This window comes from Ustilago hordei, assembly GCF_900519145.1.
Source record: "Ustilago hordei strain Uho2 genome assembly, contig: UHO2_contig_01, whole genome shotgun sequence".
In the NCBI taxonomy this organism is placed as follows: Eukaryota; Fungi; Basidiomycota; class Ustilaginomycetes; order Ustilaginales; family Ustilaginaceae; genus Ustilago; species Ustilago hordei.
Genome location: NW_024545270.1, coordinates 2708293 through 2730282, shown reverse-complemented (window position 1 = coordinate 2730282; position 21990 = coordinate 2708293). Strand labels below are relative to the sequence as shown.

Genomic DNA, 21990 nt, shown 5'->3' with positions numbered 1-21990 from the left:
CCTTAGGAGTGGCCTTGCTTTATCTGTCCACGAAAAAGGACACTTCAGCATCGAAAGCTGGATTGTCGATACCCTCACAAAGATCATGCTTTGCTACACAACTGTGATGACCTTCCTCGTAAATGCACTCATTCTCAACCACTATGCAGACAGCAGCCCCAGAGGCTCAGTGTTGACCGCCTGGCGACAAGGGCAAGCTGTATCTTGCTAGACTTGCAAATGAGGGTAAGGCGGTGCGAGAAGAGCAAGACCCTTGAAGCCACTCTCTTGCAACGCGACCGACCACAGACAAAGCTTTTCAGACTCGAAACGCGCAAATCCTGCTTCCGCCTCGCTGCTGTCCAGCAGGTCGCTTGAAGCTGTCGTTTCAGTAAAAGCGTTCTGGAAGAGCCGCCATGTCAAATAGCATCCTTGTTTGTGGAGAGGTCAAGGTCATCGGCGCCATTGCCAAAGATGGACTCATCTGCGACGACGCAGCATTATACAGCGCCAGTAGGAAAGAACTTGAGACCAATATGAAAATAAGAAAGCTCCTCTGATGATGCAGGCGAAATAGCAGCCTCGTGAGTGGTCCCTCCCAAGCCACAGAAAGAAAAGAAAAATTGAAAATCAACGAATTCTGATTTGAAGCAGCAGCCCACTCTCCAGCTTCTTCAGGGTCACTTGGGCAATCCATACACTTCTCACTGCTTGGAGCACCGTCAAGTGCCACGATCAGGCAACAGTCAAGGCGCCCTCGTCGCAGAGAGATCAAATTTGCGAGGGTGTTGTGTATCTGAGCCGAAGGCACCCTGCATCCTTTTGGTGCCCTCATCTTGGAACTGCAGCTCACCATGGCACAGTGTCAACCCAAGCAGCCAGAGACAGGAAACCAGACAGACTGCGAAGGCATTGAGGAACGCATTGCCAGGGTTAGCAGCGATACCCTAGTTTAGAGCTCGCGCGGCTGTTTCGAAAGCAGAGCCAGCCGCCCACTAGAGCAGTGTAATGTGAGTGTCACACAGAAAGAGAGCGTAAAATTAGCCACAACGCTTTCGATTGACCATCTCTCTCCAATTTCCGCGGGTGATCTCTCTCTTTGTGCTGTTCTCATTTCTGAGTGTGGCCGGTTGTCGAGAAGTCACAGATTCGACATCGTCTCGACTCGGCTCGAACATTGTATTCTCACCGTCTCAGCCACACACAGCATTGTCCTCCTCTACCATCACATCCTTACATCGACCTTTTCAGTTGATCATCGGCAACTCCGTGAAAAGCTCAAAGTTCTGCACGCACGCACAGTCCCCCTCGCGACGCGCAACGGCACACCACGGCACACCCACGGCACGGCCATCTACGCCATTTGAAAAGCACGCTCGACATTGGCCTACAGCAGCAGCAGCATCTATAATAAGGTTTCGGAACTGCCGCCGACTCTTTCAACTCCTTTCATACCATCTTCGATCGACTTGGTCTCTTCATCTGCGACAGACGCTGACCTACAGAACCGAAACATCCGATGGATCTCCTCCGACAGCGTTAATCACCAGTGCCTCCTTTCATCGGTCTCCATCGCTTGAAATCAGCATCCCTCTTTTCCACCACTCTATTATCGTCATCGGCGAATCCGAAGTCTTTCATCTTGCTGCGCTCAGCATCCAGCCTACTAGCCGCCTGTCGTGGTGTTGCGAATCCATGGGTAGTATTTCCCTCCTCTTGACTCCTTAAGGCGTTGAGGATCGATAGCGTAGGACGCTCCGACCATCATGGCCTCCGAATGCGCCACTCCTCAGTCTCAAGCCTCGAAAGCTTCTTCATTCTCTTCCAGCACTGTCATCGATGCACGCATGTCACAGCCCAGCACATCGAATGTTTCCGACCCAGCACTAGCATCCGCATCCGCATCCTCTCCCCACTCCCCACCCGACTCGCCCGAGAGGAACAGCTACTCTAGCCCTTCCTATACTGCCAAGGGAAAACGCAGAGCCAGCGGCGAGGATGTCAACGCATCCTCAGATGACACCCGTCAGCTTTCGCAAGCACTGGATCGTCTATCTGTGCCGGCAGGATTCGACCACTCAAACATTACACCAAGAACACTAGGCATCAGTACGGCACTGAAAGACTCTTCAACAGACGTCGAGCCACGAACGCCGACATCCACATCACAACTCAGATCACCAGCTTCCACAGCCCATGCCACTCAAACCGCACATGCGACGCAGCAATTGTCGTCCATACCACCACCATTAGAGAGGGATCGCAGGGTCCGCAAAGCCCGCGATCCCATTTCGCGTTCCGTTGCTCCCAGTCCACTTCGCTCTGCCCTCACCACATCCCATACCACCGGCAGTGCATCGCAATTTGCCTCCCTTCTCGGCCAGCCCGTTGCCGTCTCTGCTTCGCTTTCCGCGCCGGACAAATCCTCCGCTACTGCCGCCTCTGCGGCGCTACCATCCTTATACAAGGCCAGTCGTGGTCGTAGCATCAATGTCAGTCCTAGTCGCAGATGGGATCGAAGGGGCGCCAGTGCCAGTGTTTTGAGCGGCGCCAGTGCTAGCGGCAGCGGGGGCGAGGGCGAGGGCGAGGGCGACGAAGTTAGCGACCAAGATTTGGCCTCGCAGCGCGCTCTACACAGGTCATCTGTAACGTCCGGCAGAGCTGGCCCGTCGCCCAACTCTGAATCGAAGGCTCGCTCATCCAGCCGCCGGCTCTCCGTTGCAAAGGAGGAGGCCCTGTTCCCTTCGGATGATGACGACGAATGTCCGATCCTTTCTCCAACCGAGGAGCTCAACGCACATGCAGACAAGGTTGCGGAACATCGCCGACGAATTCGTCGCTGGTCCAGCATCGAACGTGAGCGCAGAAGAGGCATGCGCATTCTATTGCAAGAGCGACCCGCAGTGCCAGAGCATTCTCCTGCCCTCGATGATCCGGATTCAAAGGCGCCTGCCCGTGGTCATGGTCGTGGCCGCTTGGCTGCTAGAGGGTCGCGTGCTGCAGGCGAAGACGTCTCCGATGTTGAGACGTCATCCTCACCCTCGAGTTGCGCCAGCAGCTGCGACCTCAACTACGTTCCTCGAGGTGGAGACACCGCCGCTATTCCCATCAGAGAGCGCAGAAACCGCTCTACAGGCCCAAATGACGGCGTGCGCAACGCTTCGACAAGCGCAACATCAACTCACAGTCAGGTACCCTCCTCTACCGATGGCAGCGACGATCCTTCTCCCGCCGCCTCGACGCCTTCTACGTCACTTGTCCAACGAAGCCCTCCAGGTTTCACTACTTTAAAACCCATTGTCGCGACACCCGTGGCCTCGGAGGCGGATCCTCTACTTGGCCTCGCCATCCCAAGTGTCGAAGATATGATTCAAGTTGACAAAGTCGAGTTCTTCCCAGAGGAAGCCATCACCGCCCAGCAAACATCTGCAAGAGTCAAGCGAAAGACATCGCCCAAGCAAGTCAAGAAATCTTCGTGGATTATTGGCGACTTTGAGAGTGAGCCTGAGAGTGACGAAGAACAGCCGGCAAAGTCTAGCACTGGCGGCGCCGTGAATCGCAGTCATGCTACGACCATCAGCACTTCACCACCTTCGCAAATTGCCAGCAGCTACCAGGCGCGCCTCGCTAGTCTTCAGAGTCAATTGCGCATCTGGTCACGCACCCAGGACACAACAGCTGCACCCAGAGTTCGCCAGATCTCTCCGATCTCTGAAGGTCAGACCGAGGGTGAAACTGAAACAAAGGATGCCGACTCGAACAGTGTCAGTCTCCTGTCGGCAAGCTGGCGCAATCTGGCGCGCCTTCCCAACCTCATCCTCCTGCCCGGTCTTGCCGCAAGACAAGCGCGAGAATCGCTTGCATCCGCGAACAAGGCCCAAGGCGAGGGTTCGGACAGTGCCAGCGGCCATCGCTCAGCTCCCTCAACATCGAAGAATGACTTTGCAAAAATTTACCGGCTTGCCAGCTCTGCAAACGGCCCTGCTGACGAGAAGAGTGTGCAAGCTCAACGCAAGGTCGCACTCAAGACCGGCCGACCCCCATCCCCTTCGCCAAGTCCATCGCCCCCAGCTTCTCTCCTTGGCTCGCGCCAGAGCAGCAACGATAGTATCAGCGGCTCCGACCTGGCTCAGTCCGTCCATCATGTAACCAACGCATTGCGTCGAGGAAGAGGAGTGGCTTCGCCTTTGGAGGCCGATCGTGACCCTTCCGCGTACGTCTCTGGTCTCGGACAGCCCATCGACCCTGACACTGAGCTGTCTTCCGTGGTTCAACTTCAGACTTTTCGCAGTCGCAGTAGAAGCAGGCCGGCGGATGTCGGTCACCGAGGTCAAGCCGCCGAAGACTTGTGCAACAACGGTCGTCGCCAGCCAGAGACTACAACTGCTGCTCGATCGCCGAAGAAGCTTGGTCAACCCATCGAGCTCGAGCCAACGGAAGAGGAGAAACCGCAGGCACCCTCGCAACGCAGACTCAAGCAGCAGCGGGATGCGAGGAACGCCCTCTCAGAGCCGCTTACTGTCCAGATTCCTCAGCCGAGCCTGGCTTCGAGTACGAGATCGGGCCGTGGACGACGTGACCTTTTCGCTGATGTCCCAGCCCCGACTGATATCGCTTCCGCACCCACTTCGCCCACTTTCCGCAAGAGCGCCACATCGTTGTCTGCGTCGCGCGCAGATGAGACCGATAGCATTCCGTCTCCGCCGCGTCAGGGAGAGGGACGGGAACGAAGCTCGGTTGACGCCGATGGTTTCCGCGTGGTGCGGCGCAGACATCGTCGACGCTCTTCTGGCCCTCGATCGCTGCGTCCGAAAGTAGATGCACCTGTTCCGCAGGGCTATTCTGCCTTCTCGATCGAAGAGGACGAGGAGAATGCCGACGGGTCTGACTCGGATGGTGATGTCACTCCATCACCAACTTGGGCAAGACAAAGTCGGGGGCGTGGTGGTCGTGATCCTTCACCTCGTCGATCGAACCGTCAGTGTGCAGTAGGCTTATTCGGAGGAGGTGTATCTGCTGCTTCTTCTTCTACAACCCCAGCCAACTCCACTCCACGCTCGCGTCGAAGCGGTCGCCGAGAAGGATCGCAGATCAATCTGTCTACGCCCATCCGCAGTGTTCGATCTTCGCCTGATTTGACCTACGCTGCAGCAGCTGCAGCTGCTCGTGAAGGCAACTCGGAAGAGCAGAGCGAAGACGATCCTTCGCCGCCGCGAGGCTCGCGCGGCCGACGAGGTGCAGTTAAAGTGGTCAACTCATCTGTCGGCCAACGTCCAACTGCACCGCAGCCGCTGCTCTTGGGTGGGCTCGAAGGTCTTCGTCGGGGGCCATCCTACCCTCCTCGCGCAGGGGAGATCTTTGAAGATGGTTCAGACAGCGTCGAGGATGATGCGCGCAACGTGGCTCCACCGGGACGTGGCAGAAGCGCCACTAGTCCAGCCTGTAGCTCTTCCTCTGGTCCACAGCCATTCCGCTTCCGACTGCTCTCCAACTCTTCGCACCTTCTCATGCTCTCGCTGGAACTCGACATGATCAAGAAGCAAAAGATCTCTGCACCACTCAAACCTCGATGGGGCAAACATCGGGCGAACGATTTCAACCCTCTTCCTTCGACCATCTCGTACTCTTCTTCTTCCTCATCGTCGAAGTATCTTCGTTCGCCATTCTCACGCTCAGGAGAAACAGAGGAGAGCGAGGAAGGATGTGGCGACGACAAGTGCTCGCCCTTTCAGCCTACATCTCTCCCAAACGGTGCGAGCAGGGCCAGACTAGGGATCGCGACTGTCGGTGGAGAACTGAGAGACCCGAGCAGTAGGTTGAGATTCAGTTGGAGCCTGGCGGACATCGCAGTCGCGCTTGACGTTGCTTCTGCTGCCCCTTCTCAGAGCTGAGATGGCTCAAAAATCGTTACGTTCTGTGTACGACGAGCCCTGTCTGACACACAAATGTTCTGATCGATGGGACAATGCAATGCGATTCCAATAGAATGAGTGAGCACAGGATGTTATCCCTATCCCTACTTGTACATATCACTTGTATCGGCGTTAGCCATAAACGACCAAACGCCCTCGACACCCAAATCGTTTGGATCGTCCTTAATTGTGATCTCTGGCTTAGCGGGAACACGACCGTTCATGATCAGATCCTTACCGCCCTTGCCATCCAAGCTGCCCGTCTCCTCAGGCTTGACCTGATCAGCAGGGGTGTCTTCTGGCATGATAGCACCTTGGAAGACCATCTTGCCCAACCCTAAACTCAATTTCAACATGTTGACTGCTGGCTTGAACTCTACCATGTCTGGCGAGCGTGGTGAGCGAGGTGCGTCAGAAGGCGAGAGAGTAGGGGTCTTTGCCTGAATGTCACGGAGGATGTTCTCTGTGGCAATGTCGGCCATGTTCCAAGCTTGATAGCCTGCATTGAGGGCGCCGAATGCATCGGCAACATCACCGATCGCATAGACGTTGGGAAGCTTGCCTGGAGTGTGGCCAAGATGATCTGCAAGGTGGCCCTCTTCTTCGTTCTTGAGCTCTGCTCCGTTTGCTTTCTTGTCCAAGAAGCAGTCACAGTCGCCACAAGGTGGCTTTGCGTCGAAAGGCTGCTGTGCTGCATCTCTTGGGTCGGGGACTGCGACCTGTAGCGATCGGTGCACACGAACAAGGCGACTGCCTGGATCGACAGAGCTGGGGCTGAGCTTGGCCATGAGCGACGAATTGGGCTGCTGACCAGTGCAGAGTAGCAACAGGTCACATTCAAAAGACTTGCCACCGGTTGTGCGAACGAGCTTGCGTCCGTTGCCTACACACATGCCCTCCTGATGCGCCTGGAGCCCTTCACCCTTAGCATCGCCGGGGACGCAGATCTCTGCAGTGGCTGCCTTTGCCGCTGCTGGCATACCATTTGCTCCATCTGCATTGGCAGCAGAATTCTGAACGGTAGATCCTCGCGGGCACCCTTCCGTCAGCGCCAATCGCTCACCAAGCACTACGTTGACGCCGAGCTGCTTCAACCTGTGGTAAGCGATCTCGTGGACACGCTCATCAAAGTTAGGTAACAGCTGCTTCCTCGAGTGGATCAAGGTCACCTTCTTGCCTGGGTGAACGGAAGCAATGTCCGTGGCGAACTGGACACCGAGCGCACCACCACCGACAAGGACGATCTCGTTAGACGCCTTGACGCGTTCCTGAATCTCGCGCATCCAGTGAGTACCATCGGCCTTGAAGCGTGCTTCAGTGCGGAGAGGGTCGGGCAAATGACTACCAAGAGCGTAGACGAGGTGTGAATAAGGGATCTGAACACTGTCGATGGACCAGAGCGACTTCTTCTTGGAGAACTGCGAGAGATGATGCGAAGATGAAGTTGAGGTGGGTGTCACTGTGACATGCGTCGGCGAAATGTCAGTGACCGTGGCCTGCAGCACGATATGTGGAGAAGAGTTTTCGAATCCTTGCGCAATCTCGTCATCGCTTTCGGCATCTTCACCGCCATCGAGGTCAAGACGGTGCTCGATCGCATCGGCAAGCTCGGTAACCTGAATCTCGGGTCTGCCGAGCTGCTCTTCCTGCCGAGCTTTGGCGGCGTTGTTCGCAAGCTCAGACTCGACACCCTTGGGACCGGCTATCTTGGCATCGGTCTCGACATAAGAGGAAGCGGCGGTGCTAGCAACCTCGTACGCTGAGTTGTTAAAGTCGGAGTCTGCAAACGATAACTGAGATGAGTGTCTGCTGTCCTGTGATCGGCCACGAGATGATGCTGGAGACTCGGATCGGAACGGGTTGACGTCGTCGTCGTCGTTGCCACTGAGCGATGCGGGCGAGACGGCACCATTGACTTGAGAGTGCTCGGAAACATCAGGCATGGAACTGGACGAAGAGGCTGAACCAGCGGCTCTACAGGATGATGGATCAGCCTTGGCGTCTGAAGCTGACGAAGTGGAACCCATCTCAAGTGCGTTTCGTGAGATAGTGGTGGCTGCCGACTTGTTAGCTGATGATGTAGATCGACTTGATGAAGTTGGGTGAGATGTGCTGGAGCGGCCACGCTTCAAATGCGACTTTGGTCTTGCAGGGGCATCCTTGAAGATGCTCGAGTATGGGATAAAAGCTTTGTGCTCGTGGCCAGGCAAGACTGAGAAACGTGGGAAGACGTAGAGATGGTTGAAGTGCGAGTTTCGCTCGATGAGGATGACCCGGTGGGTGGGAGGCAGCTTCTGTGCGAGGACGGTAGCAGCGTGTATACCACCATAAGAGCCGCCGAGGACGACGACGTTCTGAGTGTGATCCTCGGAGGCATTGGTAGGGAGGGCAAGTGAGGAAGTGGTATGGATGCTTGAAGAAGCGGCGGCGCCAAATGTCGAAGTGGAAGCTGATGGCTTCTTGAGTCGAATAGGCTGTGCCATGGGGGTTATGTGGATCGCTCGATGGTACCGAGCGTGCAGAAAAGAGTGTGTTGAGCAGATGCAAGGGCCTCGAATGGTAGCCGTGGTGGGTAGCGAGCGTGCTGCTCCAGAGACGGCTACAGGAAAGGACGACACAATGGTTGTTCGCTAGGAGTAGAACGTCAGAGAAGGTCGGAGTGCAAGAAAGGTATCAAAGGATGTAGTCAAGAGGCGGATATGTCGATGTTGTGGTAGAAAGCGTCTCTGGACGTGGTGGTGCGGAAGAGCAGGAGGAGGAAGTGGGTGGGGGCCGTTAGTTGAGCACAAGGGCAACAAGTTATCTGAGAGTGAGCAGCTGAGGCAAAGACAGACGGAACTCTTCGGAGCAGGCTGACTGGAGAGAGAGTGTGTGTGTGTCAGTAGAGGCTTGGCAGTGCCAGAGACTGAAAGTGAACGCCGAAAGAAAGCGGGATTACTGTGGCGTGAAATTCGAATCCTCGACAAGGCGGATGATCAGTGTATGACTAAAGCGGACAGTCGACAGAGATGTGGAATTATTGAAATTCGCTCACCGCGCAACAGTTCAACCCGGACTCTCTCTCTATTGTCATCTGATAATTGATTCGACTAGCAAAGCAGCCTCGAGTCAGCCGCCTTTCGCTAGTTGGCCGGTCTCGAAGAAAGCTTGGGGCATTGCCGTCATTCATGCCCAAGCTCACTTCTCGCTTTGCCTTGACCCGGGCCGTCCGCTTCTCTCTGAAAGGAATCAGTTTGCTTGAGGATTCCTGCCCAAGTCAATGTCAAGGAAACAGTCTGCACAGTGCTACCTTTGAACGCAGACGAATGCGCTTCTCTCGAAGCCGATCGCAGTGAGCGCAAATGGCAATGCCGCAGCGCCAAGAAGGATGTAAGAATGTCACGCTGGCCTGTCGGAACACAAGCGAAAGAGATGCGTGTAGCCTCGGAGGCGATCTGATAGGCTCCAGTTTGCCAAATCTTGGCCTGTCCTTTTCTTTCCCTCTCACCTTAAGCGTGCTTTTCGGCGCGTTTAAGAAATCAGATAAGCGGAGTAACACGGATCTTTTCGTCTCGCCCCGGCCTCAGCCGCATTCATCCAATGGCCTCGTTTGTCACTGTGCCTTGTCGATGGCATTCATGCCGGACCTATAGCCGCTCGGTATGATTGGTTGGCAGAAGAGTTGACCTTCTCGTTTATCAGATCGCCAGGACAAGTCCGATCTCGCACGAAGGAATGGCAAACGCTGCAGAGTGAACAAGTGACTGTCCATTACTTTTCCCTTAGCATATCAGATAAGCTGCCCTGCCAGCACAATTGTGCGGCAACTTTGCAAACCTTGTCCATGAACGGTCGCCACTTCCTACAGTTTCTCGCTCAGGCAAGGTCGCAGAAGCAAGCTCCTCTCCCTTGCCCGTCTCAGAAAGAAGCGTGTACGATCGTTGAGAAACAATCAGATCTCGCGATAACTTTATCCCAATTGGCATACATTCTATTCAGCTCAAGCGGCGCAACTCAACGACAGTTATCATTTGCTCCGACTGGAAGATCTTGATGAGCAGTCTACTTTTCTTGCAAACATGCTTCACTTTTGATAATGTTGGCAAATCTCTCTATCTGTGTTTGGTATGTGACTCGTGGATCTCTGTCTCCCGATCCGACCAAATCGGGCAAGCATTGGTGAGGCTACTACTCGGACGAAAGACAGACCTATCTCGGAAGTCGGAGTAATTTAGTCAAGAAGAATATTAGACTTTGGCTGCGAGACTCTGGAATTTTTTTTGCCTCTGGTCCATGCGGCAGCGACAGGGTTGGCAAGCCTCTTCAGTGAGTCAGTGCCAAGAGAGTCTGTTCGACATCGGCTGCTTTGGCCACAGTACTACTAGATCAAGCCTGTCCCCATTGGTGCACCGTAGATTGTTAGAACCTGGGGTCTTGCTTCAAATCTCAGCTGCCCGCTTTTCCCAAGGGTTTTGGTGGTTCCAAGACTTCCACAGCGCCTTTTTGACAGGTGCTCAAGTCAAATCTCAGAAGCGAAGCAAGCTTCCTTTTTTCTTGTTCTTCGCAACCAGGCCAACGCTACACTTGCCTACATCTTCATCTGCCTCTTTCTTCTTTACGCTGGTCGGCCTTTTCCGAGTAACATCCCTCATCCATCCTTCTCTACGCCTCCACCCTGCATCTCCTCTTCGAACGTCTCCTCACAGAGGCCGAGTATCATGCAGGTGCAACAAGAGCCCTCTCGCAAGCGACCCAAGATGCCTTCTTCCACTCTCAACATCCCCTTGCAGTCGATGCTCCCATCACCTGCTCCTCTTCGCCTCCTCATCCTCGGCTCTGGTGGACGTGAACATGCCATCGCCAACCACTTCCTTCGCTCTCAGCGCGTAGAGCACGTCTACTGCGCCCCCGGCAACGGTGGTACTGCTACCCTCGGCCCGCGCTGTACCAATCTCGACTCTCCAAAGCCTTCGCACGACTTCAGCGAGATCACCGCATGGGCTGTCCAGAACCGCATCAACCTCTGCTTCCCCGGTCCTGAGCAGCCTCTTGTCGATGGTGTCGAGCTCGCCTTCCGCAAGGTCGGCATCCCCGTCTTCGGCCCTTCGCCCGTAGCTGCTCAGATGGAGGGTTCAAAGACCTTCGCCAAGGCTTTCATGGACAAATACAACATTCCTACCGCCGCTTTCCAGTCCTTCGACGCCTCGCAGGTCGACGAGTCTCTCGCCTACATCCAGAAGCTCGGTGGTGCTCAACAGGTCGTCCTCAAGGCTTCAGGTCTCGCTGCCGGTAAGGGTGTCCTTCTTCCCGAGTCCGATGCCGAGGCTCACAAGGGTGTCGAGGACATCCTCGTCAACAAGGTCTTTGGTGATGCTGGCTCTTCGCTCTTGATCGAGCAGAGGCTTGTCGGCCCCGAGCTTTCGGTTCTTGCCTTCTCCGATGGTTACACCATCACTGCTCTTCCTGGCTGCCAGGATCACAAGCGCATCGGTGAAGGTGACACTGGCCCCAACACTGGTGGTATGGGTGCCTACACTCCCGCCCCTGAAGGTCTCGTCGACGACCTCCCAGCTCGCATTCGTAAGGAGATTCTTGTCCCCACTATCGATGGCATGCGTAACGAAGGCTTCCCTTTCGTTGGTATGCTCTTCGTCGGCCTGATGCTTACCGCTGACGGCCCCAAGGTTCTCGAATACAACGTTCGCTTCGGTGACCCAGAGACCGAGGCTCTCCTTGAGCTCCTCGATGAATCCAAGACTAGCCTTGCCGACATTGTCCTCGCCTGTGTCGAGCGCCGCCTCGACTCGGTCAAGCCCGTTGTGCGCAACCAGCACGCCGTCAGCATCGTCCTCGCCAGCCAAGGCTACCCTGGCAAATACCCCAGTGGCGTCCCCATCACCATCGGAGCAGTCCCCGGGAATGTTACCGTCTACCATGCTGGTACCAAGCTCGATGCCAGCGGACAGCTCGTCACTGCCGGTGGTCGTGTGATCGCTGTCTCTGCATTTGGCAACACACTTCAAGAGGCCGTCGAGCTCGCCTACAAGGGTGTCGATGCAGTTCAGTTTGAGGGAAAGACTTTCCGACGTGATATCGCTCACCGAGCTCTCAAGCCCGCTGCTGGCTCCTCAGCTGCCGGTCTCACCTACGCCGCTGCCGGTGTCGACATTGACGCCGGTAACTCGCTTGTTGAGGCGATCAAGCCTTTGGCCAAGTCGACACGCCGTCCAGGCTGCGACGCTTCGCTCGGAGGCTTCGGTGGTACCTTTGACCTCAAGGCTATTGGCATGCGCGACCCCGTTCTCGTCTCCGGTACTGACGGTGTCGGCACCAAGCTTCGCGTTGCCCTCGACATGGGCAAGCACGATACCGTGGGTATCGATCTCGTTGCCATGTCGGTCAACGACTTGCTTGTTCAGGGCGCGGCGCCACTCTACTTCCTCGACTACTTTGCGTGCTCCAAGTTGAAGGTGCCAGTCGCCGCTTCGGTCATCTCTGGTATCGCAGAGGGCTGCCGACAGGCCAAGTGTGGTCTTATTGGTGGTGAGACCGCCGAGATGCCCGGCATGTACGAGGGTGATGACTACGATCTTGCGGGCTTCGCTGTTGGTGCTGTCGAACGCGAGGCTCTCCTTCCTTTGCTGGATCAGCTCAAGGCCGGCGATGTTCTCGTTGGTCTGCACAGCTCTGGTGCTCACTCGAATGGTTTCTCGCTCATCCGAAAGATTCTTTCCCGATCAGGTCTCAGCCTTTCAGCACCCTGCCCGTGGTCGGCAGAGAAGGACGGCTCCAAACCCGCCGCCACCCTCGGCGAGGCCCTGATCGCTCCTACCCGTATCTATGTCGAAGCTCTCACACCTCTCTTCTCTGAGGCACAAGGTCTACTTGCTTTGTCGCACATCACTGGAGGTGGATTCACAGAAAACATTCCTCGTATTCTTGCTCCTGGCAAGGCTGTCGAGATCGACCTTGCATCATGGCAGCGACCTGCTCTGTTCGACTGGTTGCAAGCCACAGGCAATGTCGAGCCCGAAGAGATGGCTAGGACATTCAACAACGGTATCGGCATGGTCCTCATCATCCAGCAAGAGCAGCAGCACAGGATCCTTGGTCTTCTCCAACAGGCTGGTGAGCGACCTGTCGTCATGGGCCGTGTAATTGACGGCGAGGGCGTTCACTACACCAACATGCAGAGCTGGGCCCTATGAGAGATCGTTTGCCTCCTGTTTCACCTGTCCATAACATTTCAGTAAAAGTCACATACACTACGAGTTCCAGTGAATAAAATTTATTCAGATACCAGTCACATCTTGTCGGTGGACTCGTTTGCGCAAGTTCCACAATATGCTCTGCTGCATTTGAGCCATTGCTCGCTGGGTCAACGGTTGGGATTTGCCCAGGAGGAGTCTCCTAGATCGATACCATACGATAACACGCTACTTTGTTGGACGAGCCGAGAGCGAAGCTCACGCTGACATGGCACAGTCGAGTATGAGAGTCTAGACCAGTGTTGATGATTCGTGGATTAAATGCGTCTATGCCAAAACATCTCGCAAATCGAGCTTGATTCCTGGACCTTGTGTCGAGCTGAGGTGCACCTGCTTGATGATGTTGGCTGCCTTCTTGAGCTCGCCTGGTGACCTCTTCTCGCGGGGGGTGTATTCCTTGGCCTGTCCAGCACCCTGTGCTGCCTGCTGCGATCCCAACGTTGGCACCTTCTGCACAATAGCGTCGAGGAGAGTGGTGACATTCTTCTTAAGGTCGTCCTTGTCAAAGTTGAGACGGCCAACAGCACCTCGAATTACGCCGACTTTGTCTGACCTCCAGTCCATAGCACCCTTCGATTCGCGGATCGCATTCAAGACCGAATTCCTGTCATCGGACGGGACAACAGTTCCACGACGAGGATTGGGCATCAGACCCTTGGGACCCAGCGACCTGGCCAAACCCTTGGAGACTTCGGACAGAAGCGTGTTGGTGCAAAGCACCTTTGTGAAGCCAGTGACACGGTTGTTGAGCACTTGCGAGATGAGCTCAGATCCCCCCAAGATGATCCCTGGCTCTGATTGCGAAGACGATGATGACGATGCTGCTGCCTCCTTCTGAACAATTTCCTTGACGGCCTCTGCGGCTTCCGAGCCTTCCTCGGCGAAGATCAGAAGACGCTCCTGCTTGGTCCTAGGGTCTTTCGGGTATGCGATTCGGCCTCGGAGTGCATTGGTCTGATGCGACGATACGGATGTGACGACATGGACTTCGAATGCGTTCAGCGGTCGCTTGGCAGCTCCGTGTACCTTAAGCTCTTCGCAAGCTTGTTCGAGTGTGAGGAGTGTCTCGCCCTCCTCGGGCTCCAGGTTGTTCGAGGACTTCTTTCCTGACTTGGCTCCTGCGCCGGCAGCAGCAACACCCCCTTGTCTCGGTGAGAGACGAGGCGAGATCTCGGCGAAAAGAGCCTGGTTACGGGGCGACTTTCTGGCAGCACCACGAGCACGGTTGGACTTTTTCAATGTGACGATCGAAGTGCTGAAGGTACGCGAGCTGGAAGTCGAGGCAGAAGCGAGCGCCCGCGAGGCCGTCCCAGGAAGGAGGAACGACATTGTGCTGCGAGAAAAGGCTGAGGAGGTGTGAAGAGGATGATATGGTCGAGATCTACAAAGCAACAGATGTTCTATGTGTCCACATCGCTTTCCAGACTCCTGATCTTCTGAGCGGTTACGATGTGGGAAGAAGAATTGGGCGAGTCGATTTTGTCTGGCAGCAGGCAAGAAGGGAAAAAGATGCTTCTGTTATCCGCTTACATAATAATTAGCGCTCAATTTAGCCGGTGTCACGTGCAATACTCGCGTTGATTTTCGCCAGAATTTGAATGTTAGTATTCGGCTACGTGTTGGTTTGTTGCTTTGAGCTGCAGCTGCAAATGTCAAAAAAGGATCGATATTGCTCGATAAACCTGCGGTCGCCTGACATCATCGCAACTTCTGGTTCAATCTCCATCTTCGGTCCAATCTCCATCTTCGGTTCAATCTCCATCCTCGGTTCAATCTCCATCTTCGGCGCTGTCACTCACAAGCCTCCGTCGGCTCGTTATAACAGTGACTCGGACCTTGGTGCTCTGCCATACTCATCATGTCGTTCCTTTCTGGCAGCACAAAAAAGGTGTCGGTGTACGGTCGAAAGGCGGAAGTTCGGGTTGTCAATCGTCACAGCGCTTTCACCACGCTGGACGCAGACGAGAACGACTTATTTGGCTTCTTCAACTCGCAAGCCAAGCCCAAATCCACATATGGACGATCACGAGCTTCTTTGTTAGCCTCACAGCTGCATGCCACTGCCGAAACAGAAACATCGGAAGCAGATGACACACTCGAAAGCCAGTCGGAGACAGGTCAGAGTGCAGCATACGACACAGCCAACACCAGCGCTTCTTTTCACTCGGCATGCAGCTCCTCTTCCTCCCCAAAGCCAGCAAGCAAGAGCACATCAGGGGCACAGAGAACAGCACCAGCGAGTAAAGCGCTCAACAGCAAGGATGCAGCAACGCATAAGTCCACCTCGAAACCCGCCAAGGCCGCAGTCATCAAGGTGCAGGACGAGGCAATGGTCAACGCCACGCCGAAGTCAAAGCGTGGAGGACCAAAGCGTGGGCCAACTGACTCCCCGCAGACGGTTCGAAAAGCTCCAAAGCCTAAAGCATCAGCAGCTAGCAGCCTGTGCGCTGTAGTCCTCCCCATTGAATCAACGCCGCCGCCGCCAGCCCAGCAAACCGGACGAGCTCCACGCAGAGCCGCCCAAGCAGCTCGCATAGCCATCGAGGACTACGACTTCTCCGATAGAGACATGACGCCACGTCGTCCTGTTCCCACCAAGTCTTACTTCGTGGAGAAAGCGAAGCAGCTGGCTGAATGGGCCCTCGAGGATGAGCACGAGCAACAGCAAGCCAAGCAGGAGGTTGCACGAAGCATCAAGACATCAGCATCAACGGCATCAAAGACATCTCGAAAGTCAATGGCAGCCAGACCAAGACATACCTCTGCCCGTGGCTCTTCCAGAGCATCTGCATTTACCATCTCGGATTCGTCTCTATCCTCTGCTACCGGCGCATCAGGCTCGTCTTTCGAAGGTGGCAGCACAAGCGGGTCTTCATTCAGCTTGGTCATCCCGAGACACGACGATTCGAACGATCTAGCATCCAAGAGAAGCGCTGCCAAAGCCTTGAAAGCAAAACAGAACAAGCGCGTCACACGCCGAATCGCCGCTTCCAGTGACGACGAAAACGAAGATCACAACAATGCCGACGAGCTCGGATCCGACGACGAAGCTGGCCAAGATCCTGCTTTGAAGCTCGCAGCTCAAGTTGCAGACCTCGCAGTAGTACATGCCGATGCCGTTGACAATTATCTCTCTGATTTGCTGGACGCAGTCTCGCAGTCCAAGCCAGAATCATTCTGCGACACTGTCCAACGTCTCCGAACAACCATTACTCGTTCCACATCGGGTGCAGCTAAAATGACGAAAACGAGACGACGCATCGAGAAGATCGGCGAGGCCAGCTTCAGCGAAGTTTTCAAGATCTTTGCTCCCCCAACCGCTACCTCAACCGCGACGCCCGGACATGACGAGGCGTTGGTGCTGAAGGTCATTCCCATTGCTAGCACTGCTGTATCAAACGACGACGAGGACCTTCCGTTCTCCTCCCCTGCCGTCGACGTCGATCGGGAGATTCGACTGATGCAGCTGATCGAACGAGAATCTGCGTGCACAAAAACTGACGCCTTCGTCTCCCTCCGTTCAGCACACGTCGTCAAAGGAGCATACCCTTCAGCCCTCCTACAAGCTTGGGATCGATGGGACACAAAGCGAAGAGCAAAGGCCGGCGAAGGCGCAGAAAACATCCGCCCTGACGTTTTCGGCAGTCAACAAGTCTATGCGCTACTAGTCATGACAGATGGCGGTATGGACTTGGAGAGCCTTAAAGTCAAGTCTTGGTTGCAAGCCGCTTCGATCTTCTGGCAGGTTGTTACCGGACTGAGCGAGATGGAGTCTAGGATCGAGTTTGAGCATCGCGATCTGCATTGGGGCAACATCTTAGTTCAAGCCGTCACTTCCAGCGAGCAAGCTTCGAGGCGCAGCAGTGTTCTGAATTTGCTTCTCGACCCCAGAATCTCAGGCGTAAAAGCAACAATCATCGACTTTACTCTTTCCCGCGCTACCATCCCTCCGGCATCCAAGGGCAGAAGCAAGGAAGCAGAAGTGCTGCACTACCCATTCGACGACGAGTCGCTTTTCCAAGGTTCCGGGGACCCGCAATTTGATGTATATCGCGAGATGCGTACTGTCACCAGCGGCGACTGGAGCAGTTACACTCCGAGCACAAATATGCTCTGGCTGCGATACCTCGCACACAAACTCATCAAAGTTAAGTGCAAAAGCTGCAAGGCTCCTAAGTCGGCAAGCGAAGAGGGTGAAGCAGATGCGTATACTTCACTGCAGAATGCGGCTGCTCGTCTAGATGAAGCGGCGGAGAATGTGCTTGGGCAGAAGCAGGGAAGGAGTGTGAAGCCGACAGCGGGAAGGAAGTCACTTCATCCTCGCTCCCGCAAGTCAGTCGCAGCACCTGTTGCGGCCGGAGGAGCGAGGAGAGGAAGAGCTACTACAGCTGTCACTCCACTGCTTCATGCGCAGATAGAGGATGCGGTGCAGTCTGCAGCTCAATTAATGACGCTTCTCAACTAGTGATACCCTTTTTGTTTCTTTTGAGATGGAAGTAGATATACCCGATGCATTTGCTTTTCTATATCCTCATCGACATTGACGAAAGCAAGCTGATCGTGACTGAGATGGCATTCACAAGGACAGTTATGACTACTTGAGTAAGCAAGTCGTCAGGTGAGGTGTCGATTAGGAGTCTCAGATAGCCACAGGCAGTCTAAGATGATGATGAATTTCAATGACCCTTTTTTCAAACCATATTATTCCCCTCCGCATTTTTTGACGTGATGCGAAACGCGAGGGTTTAACACCGGCAAATTCGCTTTTAGAGCGTGCCGGTACCCGGTGGCCTCGCTTCTTCCTCAGATACTATCATCTTCACCATCGCCTGCAGCAAGGCAAACAACTCCATAGCACGCATCTGCTCGCCAACTGAACTCGATCAAAGAGAACTCCCAAACGGTCAGGCTCAAGCTCAAATCCTTACCTCGGCACCTAGCTTTACGATGTCAGCAGAAGCTAAAGGCCCATGGCCCCACACAGTGACATACCAATCGAGATGGTTGGATAACGACCAGTGAGTCCGCCCTACCTTCTCTCTTTCCATATGCTGTGCATCCCTGCTGACCGTTCACTCTCCGCTTTTTTCGGCTATAAACAGATACGGCCACCTCAACAATTCATCATACTATCTAATCGCGGATAGCATCATCAATGCCTACCTTGTCAACTCTTGTGGGATCCAGCCCTTCATTCACCCTTCCTCATCATCACCACACTCCCCAACGACGTCCAACGTCTCGTCATCTTTGTCTTCAACAGGAGAGAAAGACGTCAAAGACGTCGTTGGGCTGGTTATCTCCAACTCATGTCGATATTTCGCCGCGTGCTCTTTTCCCGCTCCACTAAAGGTTGGGTTGCGAGTGGTGAAACTTGGCAAAAGTTCAGTGACTTATCAGGTCTCGATCAGAGAAGAAAAGGCGGAGGAGACCGCAGCTTTGATCACATCCACACATGTATTTGTCGATCGAGTCAGTAGACGGCCAGTGCCAATGCCCCCGCCGTTGAAGGGTGGATTGCAAAAGCTGCTGATAGAACAGCAGGAGGAAACACGGTCTAAGCTTTGATCTCGATCTGCGAGAACACCGTTGCGCAAATCGCCATGTGGAAAGCATGATATGATTGACGGAAGACACAGATGGACGCTAGACCTCGCCAATAATTTCCTCAACCTCCATACCATCACCCGGCGCCCCCTTGCTACTGTCCTTGTTGCTACCCGTCTTTTTGAGCGTGCTGGACCTTGTGGTTTTCTTGCTACCAATCGAGGGTGGACCGCCTATTCTGCCTGCGCTAGCTTCTTCAGCCGCTGTCTCCTGGCCCTCGTTGGCACCAGCTTCTGCTGGAGTAGGAGCAGGAGCAGGAGCAGGAGCAGGAGCAGGAGCAGGAGCAGGCGTACTCAACGAGCCCTTCCTTGTCGAATTCTTCCTCTTCTTGCCCTTAAGTCCCGGCTTCTTCCCCAATCTCCTCCGAATGACCTGCTCATTGCCATCAGCATCAATGTCAACGACCTCTTCGTACTCGTAACCGTCATCGTCGTCTCCTCCTTCCTCCGCATCGCTTCTCTCTCCCCTGCGTCCGTTAATCGGAGCTGACGCTTCACGTTTCTTGATCGCCGCTGTTGAGTCTGGATTGGCGGCAGCGAGAGCCTCAATGTCCTGAAGATCAGCTTTGATTTCCGGCGGCGGTCCTGAAAGATCGACCCCAATAGCTGCTGCATAAGCCTCCAGATTGACCGGAATCGAATTCTTGAGTGCCTCGTCCACCAACCGGACATTACTTCTCTCTTCCACGTTGAACTTCTTCTTGATCATCACTCTATCCCTGCCGGGGAAGAGACGAGCGATCATCTCAAAATCTGTACCCCACTGCTGGAGTGAGCGGTAGAACTTGGCCGTCTCGTCTGCCGACCACTTCCTGTTGCGACCGAGCTTGCGTGAGTAGGTGGCAGCGTTGACGAAGCGATCACCTTCACGCTCGTCAACCACTTCCATATTGTCCCTGTCGTCCTCGCCATTGCCGTAGTTGGCGAAGAGTGAGGTCTCGTCGAGAACAATCTTGCCGTCGACGATACGCGTTTGGACGGCGAATCGATTCTCTCGGAAAGAGACGTCGGTAGCTGCAACGGATGTTTCGCGTTTCTTCCGGCCAATGCGGCTGCTGAGAGAGGGTTCCCCTTCGCCGTCAGTAGTGCCGTCAGCATCTGTTTCAGGTGCAGACTCTTTGACGCCGGATGCATCGTTGTCGTCGTGGCCGCTTTGACCGCCTACAACTTCCCCCTCTCCTTCGAGCACTTCTTCTGCATCAGCTTCCATGGGCACTCCATTTGTCGTCCTTACGATACGACCTGCTGGCGCAGGCGAGGGTGAAGCATTGTTGACCTTTTCACCCAGCACATGCTCTCCAAGTACAGCGGATTGTGCAGCTGCCCTTCTTTCACTGACAAGCCTCCTGTACACCCGATCAGCTTCAAAGGTCCTTGGCCCAGCTCGACCTTTCCTGTAGTCAACCGTGCTGATGTCAGCCATGGTGACGTTGGCAGGATCGATACGACTAGCAGCCAACTGCGGACCTTCTTCGTACGCCTGCTTGCGATATTCTTCCTCATCATCCGAGACTGTATGCGGCTTGCGAGAGCGAGTGACACGACGCTTCTTCTTTCTGACTGGCTCGCCATCATCGCCAAGTTCTGAGGTAGTCTCCATATCGCTCTCGTCCTCAGGCCCAAGTGTGATACCTTCGGGATGAGCCAACTTCCATGCGTCGAGCGCTGAGTCGTACTGTTGTCGGAGAAGTGCTGCCTCAGCTTCCCACTTTGTTCGTTGTGCGGGTGCGAGGTCGCGCCACTCGGCAGCCATTTGGCTTGTGAGCTCTGTGAGCAACATACCTGGGTTTTGAGCCTGTCGATCTGCGCGGTTCGCATTGACAAAGAGGAGATAGGCAGAGAGCGGGCGTCGAGGCTTGCCTGAAGCTTGCTCCTTTCGCTTGAGCCGACGCTTGTTCAAGCGAGCAGCAGCATTTTGCCTGCGCTCAGCCGCCTTGGCAGCCTTCTGTTCGGCTGTCTCTTCGACAGAGTTCTCTCGCGGTCGCGACCCTGGCTTGATAGGTTGCGATGCAGAGCCCGAGTGGGAGGCTGAGGCGAGGTTGCTTTGGTCTGCAGTTTCTCGGCCTTTGCCTTTGTTGCTAGCGACCGAGGATGTGGTGGCATCATTCACGTCAGATTGAGCTGCATTGGCTTGTGTTGCTGACATTGTTGACCTTCTCGTCGATCGCGTCGAAGATTGTGCCTCTTGCTGAGATGCACTCTCCTTGACTGTGGCAGCTGTACCAGTGACGATGCTGCTGGGAACCGCTTTGGATCGTGTCGCGCGTTGTGGCGCCTGGAACGGATCTGGCTGTGAAGCTTTGTCGACCATTGCTTCTGCGGCGGGTTCATCTGCAGTCGAACCGGAGCTACGTCCCGCTCCTGCATGGATCGAGCTTGCATTGGCGTTTCTAGATCTGCGTGGTCCTCCGATACTAGGCGGAGCATCCGAGCGCGCAGACGGCGCGGTCAGGTCAGGATCTGCTTCAACACCTTGGTTGATGGCCGACAAAACTTCTGTTGCTGGGGCGGCATCGGAAGGCTGTGTTGAGGTCAAGGTCGAGGTCGAGGCAGTAGGATGAGAAAATTGAGGTGCTGGGGTCAGCGAAGCCCTTGAGCCAGGTCTGGGTTTTATGACGGTAGGCCTGTTGAAAACAGGCTTTGGCTTGGCTGCGCTTGCAGAAGGCTGACCTGCAGCGATGCTGGTGCGCGGAGACGCCGAGGGTCCAGGCTTTGAGATGACCGGGGTCGAGGCACTGAACGCGTAGCTTTGCGACTTTGCAGGTGTCGCAGCAGTTTGTGATGCTGTGGCAGTGGAGCGTGATGCCGTGATTGGGACACTCGTTCGATTGGAAGGTGCACGAGCCTGGTAGGCTGGCGCGAGCGATGGAGATGGAGGCGGACCGGCTTGAGAGCCAGCTGTTTGCTGCTGCTGTGATGCCTGCTCAGGAGTAGAGATGGCAGACGAGGGTGTGCTGCCAGTAGCTGCTGCCCCTCCAGCAGACCTCCTTGGCACGATGGAGGGCTTGAAACGAGCACCACCCTTTTCAATACGCGACGACATAGTGAGAAAGCCGCCTTATCGCAGAGCGCCGCCGTTGAGTGAGAACAATTCGTGTGAATAGGCGACCAGAAGCGCTACTGGGATCGAGCGTATCGAAAAGGTATCATCTGAGCCAGTCAGTAGATGGATGGATGGAAGCAGAGAAGGTCTGCGAAATGATGATGGCTGAGCATTGAGAAGAGCGTGTTCTTAAAACAGCAGTG

The 21990-nt window shown here is 55.0% G+C and overlaps 7 protein-coding genes across 7 annotated transcripts; 4 read left to right on the top strand and 3 right to left on the bottom strand.

The window, feature by feature from the left end:
* Positions 1-1745: 1745 nt before the first annotated feature.
* UHO2_00740 (uncharacterized protein) lies at positions 1746-5870 on the top strand (the record flags this gene model as incomplete). Its single annotated transcript, XM_041557360.1, has 1 exon — positions 1746-5870. One exon carries the CDS (start codon positions 1746-1748, stop codon positions 5868-5870), a length of 4125 nt encoding a protein of 1374 aa, XP_041413294.1.
* Positions 5871-5995: 125 nt separating this feature from the next.
* UHO2_00739 (uncharacterized protein) lies at positions 5996-8374 on the bottom strand (the record flags this gene model as incomplete). The annotated part of the gene is made up of 1 exon (XM_041557359.1): positions 5996-8374. The coding sequence occupies one exon, from the start codon at positions 8372-8374 to the stop codon at positions 5996-5998; it is 2379 nt and encodes a 792-aa protein (XP_041413293.1).
* Positions 8375-10588: 2214 nt separating this feature from the next.
* Positions 10589-13078, top strand: UHO2_00738 (putative bifunctional purine biosynthetic protein ade1; the record flags this gene model as incomplete). The annotated part of the gene is made up of 1 exon (XM_041557358.1): positions 10589-13078. One exon carries the CDS (start codon positions 10589-10591, stop codon positions 13076-13078), a length of 2490 nt encoding a protein of 829 aa, XP_041413292.1.
* A 327-nt stretch (positions 13079-13405) lies between these two features.
* On the bottom strand, positions 13406-14467 carry UHO2_00737 (uncharacterized protein; the record flags this gene model as incomplete). The annotated part of the gene is made up of 1 exon (XM_041557357.1): positions 13406-14467. The coding sequence occupies one exon, from the start codon at positions 14465-14467 to the stop codon at positions 13406-13408; it is 1062 nt and encodes a 353-aa protein (XP_041413291.1).
* Positions 14468-14996: 529 nt separating this feature from the next.
* Positions 14997-17603, top strand: UHO2_00736 (uncharacterized protein; the record flags this gene model as incomplete). The annotated part of the gene is made up of 1 exon (XM_041557356.1): positions 14997-17603. One exon carries the CDS (start codon positions 14997-14999, stop codon positions 17601-17603), a length of 2607 nt encoding a protein of 868 aa, XP_041413290.1.
* A 482-nt stretch (positions 17604-18085) lies between these two features.
* UHO2_00735 (uncharacterized protein) lies at positions 18086-18706 on the top strand (the record flags this gene model as incomplete). The annotated part of the gene is made up of 2 exons (XM_041557355.1): positions 18086-18156; positions 18241-18706. 2 exons carry the CDS (start codon positions 18086-18088, stop codon positions 18704-18706), a joined length of 537 nt encoding a protein of 178 aa, XP_041413289.1.
* Positions 18707-18784: 78 nt separating this feature from the next.
* UHO2_00734 (uncharacterized protein) lies at positions 18785-21787 on the bottom strand (the record flags this gene model as incomplete). Its single annotated transcript, XM_041557354.1, has 1 exon — positions 18785-21787. The coding sequence occupies one exon, from the start codon at positions 21785-21787 to the stop codon at positions 18785-18787; it is 3003 nt and encodes a 1000-aa protein (XP_041413288.1).
* Positions 21788-21990: the final 203 nt, after the last annotated feature.